The sequence below is a fragment of the Stigmatopora nigra genome, chromosome 1 (genome assembly GCF_051989575.1).
Source record: "Stigmatopora nigra isolate UIUO_SnigA chromosome 1, RoL_Snig_1.1, whole genome shotgun sequence".
In the NCBI taxonomy this organism is placed as follows: Eukaryota; Metazoa; Chordata; class Actinopteri; order Syngnathiformes; family Syngnathidae; genus Stigmatopora; species Stigmatopora nigra.
Window position 1 is genome coordinate 23,257,235 of NC_135508.1, and position 12,766 is coordinate 23,270,000.

The 12,766-nt window shown below is 37.7% G+C and overlaps 1 protein-coding gene across 3 annotated transcripts; it reads right to left on the minus strand.

Annotated features, from left to right (window-relative positions):
• Nucleotides 1–1,156: 1,156 nt before the first annotated feature.
• On the minus strand, nucleotides 1,157–7,153 carry tmem269 (transmembrane protein 269). 3 transcript variants are annotated; one of them, XM_077732538.1, is made up of 8 exons: nucleotides 7,007–7,150; nucleotides 6,711–6,757; nucleotides 6,052–6,116; nucleotides 4,819–4,966; nucleotides 4,239–4,336; nucleotides 2,876–3,019; nucleotides 2,272–2,475; nucleotides 1,157–1,761 (listed from the first exon to the last, which is right to left on the minus strand). In XM_077732538.1, the coding sequence occupies exons 4-8, from the start codon at nucleotides 4,851–4,853 to the stop codon at nucleotides 1,655–1,657; spliced, it is 588 nt and encodes a 195-aa protein (XP_077588664.1). In that variant the 5' UTR covers nucleotides 4,854–4,966; nucleotides 6,052–6,116; nucleotides 6,711–6,757; nucleotides 7,007–7,150; the 3' UTR covers nucleotides 1,157–1,654. The 3 variants fall into 3 exon arrangements, with proteins under 3 accessions (XP_077588664.1, XP_077588655.1, XP_077588647.1); XM_077732529.1 differs by lacking the exon at nucleotides 6,052–6,116 and having other exon boundaries at nucleotides 7,007–7,153; XM_077732521.1 differs by lacking the exons at nucleotides 6,052–6,116; nucleotides 6,711–6,757; nucleotides 7,007–7,150 and having other exon boundaries at nucleotides 4,819–5,938.
• Nucleotides 7,154–12,766: the final 5,613 nt, after the last annotated feature.

The following is a 12,766-nucleotide window of genomic DNA, read 5'->3' on the forward strand; positions in this document are numbered from 1 at the left end:
GTCATTTGTGTGCATCATTTTGGGAATATTTTGCAAACATTCTCAAAATTGACTGAGTCAGTGTGAAGGCGGGGCAAAAAGAGCCAACCCCAGAGAAGAAAGGTATCAAAATGTCAAACTAAATTATAATAAGTTTAGTGTTAGGGTCGATAAAACTTAGTTTTGAGTGCCTGCATCGTAATCCAAGTTCATTTAAATTTGTTTATGTTATGTTATGAGCGGGTCGTACGAGCCCCCTGCCTCCCTCTCTCTGTCTGCCTCTCTAAAATTGTCTCTACAATTTTGCCTTGCCTGTGGGTGCATACTAAATTGTTCTGACTTTTTTTCCCCTCAGGCGCAGTGGTTTTGTTCCAGTCACATTTGAGGCACAAGATGGTGCCACAGACTTAAAAAAAAATATATATATATACATATAATAAGAGTATATATATATATATATATATATATATATATATATATATATATATATATATATATATATATATATATATATATATATATATATATATATATATATATATATATATATATATATATATATATATATATATATATATATATATATATATATATATATATATATATATATATATATATATATATATATATATATATATATATATATATATATATATATATATATATATATATATATATATATATATATATATATATATATATATATATATATATATATATATATATATATATATAGATAGATAGATAGATAGATAGATAGATAGATATATATATATATATATATAGATATATATATATATATATATATATATATATATATATATATATATATATATATATATATATATATATATATATATATATATATATATATATATATATATATATATATATATATATATATATATATATATATATATATATATATATATATATATATATATATATATATATATATATATATATATATATATATATATATATATATATATATATATATATATATATATATATATAAACAAATCTTGTTCACCATGGTCCACTTTTTTTCTCAATTCCCCTTCAAGAAACACATTTTAACAAGATTACACTGCAGACACTGTAATCCCAAACAGTTGAATTAGTTCATAACTTGTAAGGTCATAACAGTCAAATATTATTATGTAGTTGACTGAGCTTTAAAGTTCAGAGCTCTGCCACTCTAATTGAATTGGTTTAATAGTTTATGGTGAATTGCAATTGGAATAAGGAACCATCAAATACATCACTAAAATATTGGGGTTTTAACTCTAAATATCTATCTAAACATTTTTTAGGTTTAAGGTTCTACAGTTTACTGTGTAAAATGAAAAACTACAACCAACACCCACTTTAGAATAGACAAAATTAAAATAATTAGAATTAAATGTACAAAAATAAGAGAAATGTATTTATATACACTATTTACTTAACACTCCCGGCTACTATAGTTGGGAGATTACATAAGAGACAAATCATTTGTTTTCAGATTTGTTGTTGTTGTTGTTGTTAGCGGTAGGATGGACTGTCTTTTCCCCTTGGCCCTCCCTCCAAGGTGTCACATGCAAAAAATAGTCGTAATGTAAATAAGGATTGTTTTGTGGTTAATGAGCTTGGGTCTTCCATTGCAGCATTCTGGAAGCCCACCTTGCCGCTGTTAAACCTCACTGCTCCAAAGAGAGGGGAACACAATATAGGAGACAGACCACAATAGGTAGTACACACAAGCAGAGGGGAAGAATGAGCAGAACAACACGACCACACCTAAAAAAAAAAGAAAGAAAGAAAGAAAGTGGTGAGACAAGGATAATGATTCCTGACATATAATATCATTGATGAAATCAGCCATCCGTGTCATTCATTCATCATCATTCATTCTTTTCCATCCTGCTTATCCTCATGAGACTCAGAGGAGCTAGAGCTTTTCCCAGTTTACAATGGGCAGTAGGCAGGAGTCACTCTACTTGCCAGCCTAATCACCCTGATTGCCAGCCAATTACTGGGCACAACCATGCCCATACACACACTTCAGGGTAATTTGGAGTGTTCAATCAGCCTATGACACATTTTTAGGATGTGGCAGGAAACTGTAGTACCCAGAGAAAACCCACGCAAGCACGGGGAGAATACGCAAACTCCACTCAGGCAGGCTAAAAGTCAGGATTTGACCCGTGATCTTGGAACTGTGAGACGGACGTGTTAACCACTCCCACCGTGTCACTTCACAAGGCAACGAGTCAAATCTGATTTTTTTTTTAAAAGGAATGGCTTTACCCCCAGCATAGACAGCTTTTTTCCAAGCTTGGGATTCCAGCACTCGGTCATGGGGGTAGACACTGCTGTGACTGATCATGAAGAGGATCATGGCTACAGCGATGACTCGCAGCACGGCTGTATGACCACCTGACAGTAGCGAGGCACTGGCTAGGATGGCCGAGGAATAGATGCAGGGTAGGCCAAGATAAATAAACGGGATTCCTGCAGAACAACAGCATTTCTTAAAATTAAACATGAAGATTATAGCTAAAATAGAGGCGCCCTTTGTAATTACTCTACTAATTCAATCTGGCACGGCATTGTCAATTTATTTATTTTTTTGCTAAGAATCTGCATAAAATGACTGTTAAAGTGATAACCCATGTCAATAGTGGGAATTCTCTATGCCCATATAGAACAATGGGTATTATTGACAATATGTGTAAGACGAACAATCAGGGATACAGTACTCGCTATTGATTGGCTAAAATAATACTCCCCATTACCAATGATCTTTTCAAGGAAATTTCCACAGTATGACACATCGGAAAAATTACATTGTGTGTTTTTTTTGCGTATTGTCTTCTCCTTTAAGAAGCCAAGCACAGGGTTAGTGACTTACCACTTGAGAAGTAGCAAAGGCGAAAAAAAACTGAGAGGGCGTAACATATGCAGAGGATGTTATCAAACATTTCAGATGTCCTCAGGAGCAAGGATGTGGCGATCCCAAATGTTGTAAAATCAGCAAAGTCGTCCAGCTTTGCTCCTTGAAGAAAGAAAGAATGGAAAAAGAACATTTTGAGATATTGTTGGTCTTACGTGAACAATATGTTCAGCTAGCTCATCGGCAATGTTTGGATTTCAGAGTCAATGGCTAACATTCTTCACTAGTTTGCCTCTTCTGGAAAGGCGAGTGTGCGTTCTACCAGAAGAGGTGAGTCGGGCACAGCTGGAATAAATGTGTTGGCATTCCACAGCCAAAGGTCAAGCATTTTAGCAATTTCAGATATGCAAAGAACTCAAAGCAATGGGATAACATGGACAATTGTGAAGTGATCCAGTGGGATTAGTCTGACTAATCACAAAGTTCCTTTGACATTATATGTGAGGGGCAAAACAACATTGACCTGCAAAGTCATGCAGAAAATGCAGCTGTGACACAAAGGCCCCTGACATGTGAAGTCAACAAAGGATGATACACCTCAGAGCTATTTTGGGCATCTGAAAAATTCTATTCACAATAACATGCCCTGCTTGACCATCACGGGCTGCAGATGATCACGTGCAATTGCTTGGCCAATCAATGTTGAGACGCATGTATATATGTTGAATTTGAAAAAAAAAACAGTCACATTTTATTTTACACTAAAGTAGGGTTCGGTGAATGTACATATGGAACTGGTGAGGTTCGGTAGCTCCAGGTTAATGTACCAAATCACTCCCCAACAACCTGGATTATTGCTTGTGGCAGGACTGTTCGGAGTCCCAAATACAAGAAAAACAACCAGATGCTGATTCTTCTGGTAAAAGTCAGCCCCCAAAGCCAAAACCTGACCAGCCGGATTGTTCCAAAGCCAACACAAGTTCTGCTACTAAGACGTAAATAAGTTTGTGAAGTTTTTAAAAAAGAAGTTCTTAAAAAAGAAAAAAGCTTTACTATACATGGTCTCCCTTTTGATGTCCATTTTGGCAATTTAGCGACTGGTCAAAGAACGGCGCGTGGCGGTAGGCCATTAACGGCGTACTCTCGCCCAACACAGCCAGGGTAAAGGTGAACCACTGCTTTAAAAGCAATAGACATATTTTGCAAGAGAATACAAATGATTAAACAACTTAAGTCTCCTATCTTAAGGGGTTTTGCCTTTTTGCTAAACCAGAATATCAAATAAATCACTGAGCAGTAAGCCTAGCATAGTCACCATTTCCGTTTGATTTTTAGCAAACACTATTTTATATATTGATTTGGATCACAACACTCCACTTACCAATGGCAGAGCAGGCATCAAGTCGCCTGGCAACAGCTCCATCTGCTAAATCCAGAAGGTAACCAATCAGAAGTAGCCAACAGGCAGCGTGATGATGCCTAAACAAAAACACAGTGATTTGATAGGAGCCACATGAAAGAGTATATATGAATTGATTCTTTCATTCCGTACACGGCTATATCCTAGTTTGTGTGTCCAAATAATTTATTTTAACTCGTTTAACTGGTTGTTGAAAAACACCATCCCATCTTTTTTACCAACTACACAAGAAAATGGACTGAAGTTATGAGTAATACCACATGTGCTCAGTAAGTAGTGCATTTGTGAGATATTACTGAAAATTAATGGATGTCTTGTTCAGATCTTATTATAGCATCCGCTTGTGTTTCCACAATTGCTTGATTGAGTCAAAATGGGCATGTTGAACCAAATTTAGCCCATCATTCTAGAGAGATCTTAATTATGAATGCTCACGCGTTATTACTGTAAAAAAGAATCTTGTGTGCTTTAGTTTTAAGAGTGACTGAGCCTCTGTGTACCATTTGATTTCACCCTTGTCAACAATTTTTGACTCACCCACCCATCAAGACTGCTGAGGATGGATGCCATGCCCATGATCAAGTTGGCAACTGATAATGCATTTGCAGCATTTCTTCGAGCAAACTCCTTGATCTGGAGTCCGGTGGCCTTTCCACAATGAAAAAACTTATCGGTGCACTGGAACAGACCTAAGACCATGGGACAGTAGCAGTTAATAGACATTTGGGAGACACTCTGCCAAAGTGAAGATAAAAACCCCATAACACAATAACACATCATGTTGTGTCTATATGTGAACCGTTTGTCCCAGTCTAGACCAAGTCAACTGCAAATAGTAGGGAGAGAAAAAAAAATCATTCTCTTCCAGCCCACTATGTGTTGTGGTAGTTAGTAAAAGAAGGAAATTCATATAAAAACTCCATTCACAGCAATATACATAAAATTAATTTTAAAGAAGGAAATTCATATAAAAACTCCATTCACAGCAATATACATAAAATTCATTTTGACTGGGAAGGGCTCGCGGCAATTAGTTTCGCAGCCAAAGATTTTGTTTGAAATTTGTCTTATTGAAAGAATACATTTGTCCGGTTTCATTTATATGTCATTCATATTGCATCATTTACTGGAATGGCTTTTAATAGGTTCATTTATGTATTCAGTTACCCCCTTCCCAAATACTCCCACATAATTGAAGCTTCTTAAAATTATTATTACATGCATGATAGGTATTTGGCAGATGTGTCTTTCAAACACAAACACACATCTACAAACACATATTTGCTCATTTAGGAGGGAACAAACAATGGACATTTTGGTAACTAGTATAGCCAACCATTGCAGACACCATTGGCACAGTGACACTGTGAATTGCGACAACTGCATTGACGCATACCAGACGTGAGATCAATTTTTCTGCCTGCCTCAATTGACAGTGGTGACCTAGAAAATGTGGCAGCAACTAATGGAGCCAATCAATTGACGATTTCCTCTGTACCTTTTACTGCTGAGGGAAAATATACTGACATATTAGTTTGAAAAGACAATATTTGCGTTTACTAAGTTTTCCAATAGAGTAAAAGCTACATTAAGACATTAAGTCAGCAAGATGTAACGAAAGCTGACACTAGCTTGCACTTGCCAAAAAAATCTACTATTGAATAGAATTTTTCATTTTTATGAATTTTTAGTGCTTTGTCTCATGTCATAGTACCATCCAAGACAGTGAGGTGAAATGAGTTACAATAGAGATTTAAATATTGCGTTTTAGCACCCTGTCAAGTTTCACCCTGAACTTCCTCTGATTCCAAAGGCAGGGCAGTTCTAGAGTCTCTTCATCTGAAAGAAAACAACGGATGAGACAAGAGCACACAGCCAAAAAAAAATATTTTTAAATCAACGCATGCTTTTATTCCCCTCAGTTAAATATCTAAGAAAATATTTTCCATTCAGCATTACACCTGAAAATTATTTTAAGCACGCCAACTTGGGAGGAAGACGAGAGCAACATGCAGCTCAGTTTTTTTAAGGTTGTTAAGACTATCGGGAAATAAAATTATAACTCCAAACTAACAGGGATTTAATTAATTTCAAGGTGGTCACCATAGATCACTGGCGATTAACTGAAAAAAAATATTTAGGCGATTCCATGTTGCAAATAACAGAATACTAGAATGCAGAGCATAAAGAATATGAAGAAAACTAATGAAAATTACTTGATTGAGCCAGTGAGTTTAATAGTGGGCTACTAAAACACAAAGAAAAGCCAAATTATACAAAATAAAACAAGAAACATTAATAAAGAAGGAATAGGCATTAAATATAAGGGAAAGAGAAATGCAAACTATACGCATGCTGCACGATCACGTTGTTTTAAAAAATATTCAATCCCATTTGATTTAGATTAGATCAATGACTAATCACTGGCCATACCAGAGGATGCTGTCAACAGAATCATGACTTCCTCTCGATCACACCAGCTGTAAGACAATCATAAATGGGAAGTTATATGTGCAAAATCTCCAAAAATTATAATCCTAACAAATACGCAGTGAATTGAAATCAATCAAGAGTTGCAGCATCTTTTGAGCAGGTACCAAGTTAAAGTCTTGCACTGTTCCAAGTGTTACACTACCGTCACAATCATAATAAAAGCGTTTTTGTCACACAAAAATAAAAATAAAAGAATAAAATAAAAATGTATTTTTTTCTCATCTTCTCACTCTTACCTGAAGGGAGCTCCACGAGGTTAAGAAAACAGAAATTGAGTAAAAAATGTTTTTTTTTTTTTTTTTTTAAATAGCAGTTCTATTGCGCCTTTTCCCCAGCATCAGCAGCACGTTTACCTGTGCACGCCGTGGTGATGCGGCCTTATAAAGAGCAAAGCGATATGCGATGGAATATTCCACCGGAAGTGACGCGTCCAATGCTTCTACGAGGTTCCATAGACGGATGGAGAGCGCTCGCCTCTCTCCTCCCCGACAAAGCGTGCCGCCGGCGAGAATGTGTGTGCCCACGTTGGACAACTGCAATACTGAACATTCATGACATTTTTGACATCGCGCAACAGGCTTAAAAAAACAATACGGCAGTGACTATGGAACTTTAAGCATCACATTCAGGAATACTGCATATGCAACTGAATATGCAACGAATGCACTGTGCTTTTGTGGGCTAGGATTCATATTTTTGCATAGAAATGTAATGAATGTCTGGACGATTGTCTCTGTAATAGCTGCATTTTTGTAAAAAAAAAAAAAGGGGGGAGGGGCTGAAATTAACTGGCCAAAAGATATTAATGATCTTAATATCTTGATAATTTAATTTAATGCCTTTATCGTCATTATACAAGTATAATGATATTTAAAGCTTTCACCACATTGTGCACAAATGACAACATCAAACAGTCAAATAAATAATCAATTAATAAAAATTAAATAAGTAGTGCAAGTGAGGTCAGCAGAGCAGAGCGTGCTTGTTCGATTTGAAGTCCAGGATGAGTTCCATGGTTTTTGAGTCTATGGACAAACATGCAAACAATTTTCCAATGAACATTGGCTATTTCTTGCAAGCCATAACAGGGGAGTTCATGGGCTTTTCCCTGTGGATGTCTTGATTCTCACTCGGAACTGATACTTTTCTGTCTTTAATTTCAGAACCCCCCCCCCCCCCCCCACACACACACACACACACACACACAAACCATGGATCAATAGAGAGATCTTCTCGCCTCTGAGGTTGAGCCTCTTGGAAGCGCTGTGGGTAATGTAGTTTGTGTCAGACGCAAAGTCAATCAGTTTTCCGCTCTTCTGACCTGCATTGGTTGTGACTTCGAGGAGCATAAGCATCACTGGGAGTTCCTTCTCTGCGCTATGCTACAAACTTGTCGGTGCAGAGCGAACTTGCCGAAACATTGGTAAAGACTCTTGAATTCTTCTGCCACATCGGGGGACAGGTCAGACACAAATCGCTGTCAATTGGTGCCTCCCCGCATTTGGTATTGGTGTCATGTCTTTTTTTGGACGCAGGAAAAAGTGATGGTCTTTCGTGCAGCTCTGTTTTTTGTACAAGTAAGTGTCCTTGCATTCGTAACACTCTAGGCACTCAACTTGTCTTTTGGTTTCAGGTTTTTGAACGTCTTGCAGAATAAAAGCTTTTCCCTGTGCCCATCATCCCCACAGACGACACATCCCCCTTGACTCGTGGACTTGGTTGAGGCGTAGCTCTTGGTTTCAGTTGGGTTCGACTGATCTTTTCTCAGGCTTTCAACATGCTTTAAGCAGCTCAATCCTCTCAGGTAACATAGGAGGTTGTTGAAGTGGTTGTCTGAGATGACTACGTCAGCCGGGGCATGAAGATTAACCAATCTATTATTGCATCTGGTAATTTACTCTCTATTGAGCTGATTATGAGCAGAATTTTGATGGCTTCAGTGTTGTTGAGTTCTATGAAGTCATTGAGGGCCTTTTCGATTGTTTGGATCAAGTCAATCACTTTGCTGGGTTGGTCTGATGTCAGGATGGGGACTTTAGCCAGGTTTTTAACAATCTCTTTGGCTATTGTTTTGTTTCCAAATCTATTTCCCATTTTCCTAAGTATGTCTTCAGTGGTTTGATCGACAGGACAGACTTAGGTCTCTGCAGATCCTACCGTCCACACTTTCAAGGAGCTGGGTTTTTCTGGCTTCAGTCGAGCCAGTTGGCTCACCTTCTTTCTGAAGACATTCCCAGGTCTTTTTTCAACGGATGGAAATGTCTTTTGCAGCCATATAATTTGGGTAGGCTAGTGACCTTAATTTTGAGAATAAGTTGCAGGGCCTGCTGTGCTGCAGGCTGTGTTTGAAGGGTTCTTTCTCTCATTCCCTCCTTCTCTGACCTTAGCACATCTCGGCGTTCTGCCCTTCTTTCGTCGAAAATAACATTTTGTTTTCTTAGGTCTCCCAGTTTCCTATCCAGGATGGCTTTTACTCCTCCTGGGATCCATTTTTCTCATTCCCTGAGTCCTGCCGTGAACTCATTTATTCGTTGCTGCAGACACTGGGTTCACAACAACCCTTTCGCTGTATGATTCTGCTTCTTCGATTGCGATCGAGTGCTTGGCTTTACAATACTCTGACTTTACCAGGTTTATCTTTACCTGGGTAAATGGCTTGATTGGCAAAGTCACTCTTTGCTGATGCCCACTCCTGCCTCAGCAGCTCAATTGTTTTACCAGTGGCTCCTTCCACCATGCTTGCAGTTGTTCTTTGCAATGACTGCGTTGGCTTTGGATCAAAGCATTTAATCCTTTGTCTTTGATGCCACAGTGGTTTTCAACTGTCAAGTTGTTGTGTAATTCCTTCATTTTTTTTCCCCAACTTGAAAAGTGCCCCGATCTTCTCGACGCATGAACAACTCAAATTCTTCCTCCATTTTACAATTTTATGTCATGGTTATAGGATGTGATTAGGTTGAAAACCTTAAAGAAGGGGAAAAGAAGGAAACGTGACATCATTCAAGTTTCAAGTTACTATGTTCATCAAAGTGTTGCTCTTGAGTTTACTAGTCACATCTTGAATTTACTACAGAAATGCAGAAGAGACTTCAAATTATAGAGTGGAAGTGAATGTGTACATTAACTGATTGAGTAAATAAAACACAAATATTCACTTTACAGAGATTGGTAGTAAAAGTAATCCAAGTTAAAGGAAAACTGAGCATCAATCAGAACTCAAATTTGATCCTACCAGTTGCGTATGATCGGAAAATTAAGGGTGTCTTTGGTTCCTTGGTTGCCTTTCTTGTCTTGTACTTTTTTGGGCTTGACTACTAAACTTATATACTGGCTATGACCTCAGGCAGAAAGCGAGGAGAGTTTGGCCTGAATGGGGTTTTCTACCCCCTATTGGTCTGGAGGGGGGCAGACGATTCTTCCGCTTAGTTGACTTGACACACATAGATAATGAATATATAGTTATGATGAACAAATAATCAATAAATAGTCAAAGGTAAATAAGTGGACAACATCATAAATAAGTAGTATAAGTAGTAGTAATAAGTCTTGATCAGGTCCTAGGTGCAGAACCCAAGTTGAGTATGGTGACAGCTCCTGGAAAGAAACTGTCCTTGAGACTGTTTGTCTTGGTTGTTATGGTGCTTTAGCACCTACCAGAGGACAGCAGGTTGAAGTAGTGGAAGCCGAGATTCACACAGTCTTTTATAATGCCTGCTGCACTTCTAAGGCACCGGGATTTGTTGAACAAGATATGTAGGGGGCAGTTGATGATCTTTTGGGCTGTGTTGATTGATCACCCTCTGCAGGTTAGTGTTCAGTTGCTCCTTCCTGAGTACTCTCGGGGAATGTAGCCTCTGCTGCGCCTTTTTGACCAGTGTTGTGGTGTTTTCCGCCAAAGTGAGCTCAGAAAAGATGTAGACTCCTAGGAATCTGAAAGTCTCCACTTGCTCCAAATCGCAGTGAAATGAAGTAGAGCAGTGGTCTCAAACCGGTTCCACATAGGGCCGCAGTGGGTCCTGGTTTTTGTTCCATCCGATCCAGTGCCGACATTTTAACCAATCAGGTGTCTTTAAAAACAGTAGCACCTGACTCTAATTAACTGATTGCACTTGCAAAATGAAAACCTGCACCCACTGCGGGCCTTTGAGGACCGGTTTGAGACCACTGGAGTAGAGCAAGGGGGGTGAGCACATGGCTCTCGAGACGCATGCGGCTTCCAGCCAAAATAAATGTGGCTCTTTGCTTCGTATCATATTTTGCACATACGTTGTCTCTTTGCCTAGTTCCATTTCTCTCTTATTTTCATTCTCTTAAAAAATTCAAATTCATGGCCCATTAAAAACAAATTATACATTTTATCCAAAAAATAATTTGGCATATTGGATTTTTTCAATAAGTTAAGTTATCAATTATGCATTGTTATTCAAGATACACATCCTGTGTGGAGCTCCTTGAAAGTTGGGCATCACCATCAAGCCTAACTAACTCATCGACTTACCTACCAGTCTTGCATGCTCTGAGACTTTACCAGAAATACCCATCATAGGTAAAAAATCACAAATTACTTTTGTTTAGATGCACTTACAATGCACACCTTACAATAAACAAAATTGTATTGTAAAAATGTATATTCATGTGCATATTTTTTATTGATGTGGTTATATTTCTTGCATTCATTTTCATTTCAAAAGCATTTGTATAAAGAATTATTTTTTTTCACAATCCCACTGTATGAGAACCCAATAAGAACAATCATTAAAAGCTGATTTTGCAAGCTCTTTCACTGATACATAAAATACAAGAACACTAGTTCAGAAAAGAGCAAAAGTCAGGTGGGCAGGTGAATCGGACCTTGTAGTTGTGACATTTATTGTCAGGCTGTTGCTCATTCAAACACACAAAGCCCTGGGTGGCATCATACCTGAAAAACACATTCTCATTAAGAACAAGTTGGATTGCAAGATTTAAATTATTGGCATTTGTTACAGTTTATTTTAGCAATGACAAGTAACATATCTGTCCAAGAACTTAATTATAAAAGAAAAATTGTTGGGTGAATTTGAATAATAAAATTAAAGCTGAATTTTAAATTTTGGATATTTTTGGTGCAGTAACAGTTTTCCGAAGAACAACAAATTTTGCAATTTCTGTCTGGGCATCTTACATTAGAAAAACCTCTCCGGTCTCATTTGCTGGTACACCAGATACTGTCATAGCCTCGACTGCCACAGGCTCAAAACAGACCTCATACGGATTCAAACTCTGCAGCTCAATAAGAGTCTCATAATCGCCATCACCACTGGTAGGATCATCTAGGTTGAACCAGCCAGTCCTGCAACCTGTCAGAAACACAAATATCTATCTATTTAGTATATCTATGTCTATGTGCACGCATGCTTGATTATATATGTTATAGAGATTGACCAGTTACCATCATAAAAAGAACTTACAGTGACAGAAATCCGATGGACATATCAGCTTCACTTCATAATCCATGCATTGTTTATTATTGGTCTGTTCTTTATTGAAGCATGCGAACCCAAAAGAGACGTCATTATGCCTGTTGTAGAATATATGATAAGAGGGGAAAAAAGTATGCGTCAAACCAGAGCCTTTTATTTTTATTTGAGGACTCACAAGACGACATCCTCAGTAAATTGGGGAGATAATCCAGGTTCTACAGTCCTCGCTACTATTTGGATTGGATTCCTGCAGACCTGACCAGGGTAAGTCTTCATGAGCCCATACAAGGATTCAACATCACCCTCGTCCAGTGTGTCATTATTACTATTTAGCCATCTCGTGTGACACTGGTGTGACACTGAAACACAAAGCAACACATTTCCCTAAGTGGTCATGGGAGTTTGTATATAAACAGTCAAGGAAATAGGTATCGTGAATAGGAAAAAAATTCCAGCAGAACTTCACAGTGCTCTCAAAGTAAATGTGTTTTACACATTTTTAGCTTTGTTACATTATCATTATCATTGGTCTGC

Excerpts from the sequence above, each read along its gene's own strand:
- tmem269 (XM_077732521.1), bottom strand. The coding sequence starts at position 5,057 with ATGATGTGTTATTGTGTTATGGGGTTTTTATCTTCACTTTGGCAGAGT. Across the intron at positions 4,337-4,818 it reads ATCCTCAGCAGTCTTGATGG|GCATCATCACGCTGCCTGTT; the intron begins GTGGGTGAGTCA and ends GTTTTTGTTTAG. Across the intron at positions 3,020-4,238 it reads TGATGCCTGCTCTGCCATTG|GAGCAAAGCTGGACGACTTT; the intron begins GTAAGTGGAGTG and ends TCTTTCTTCAAG.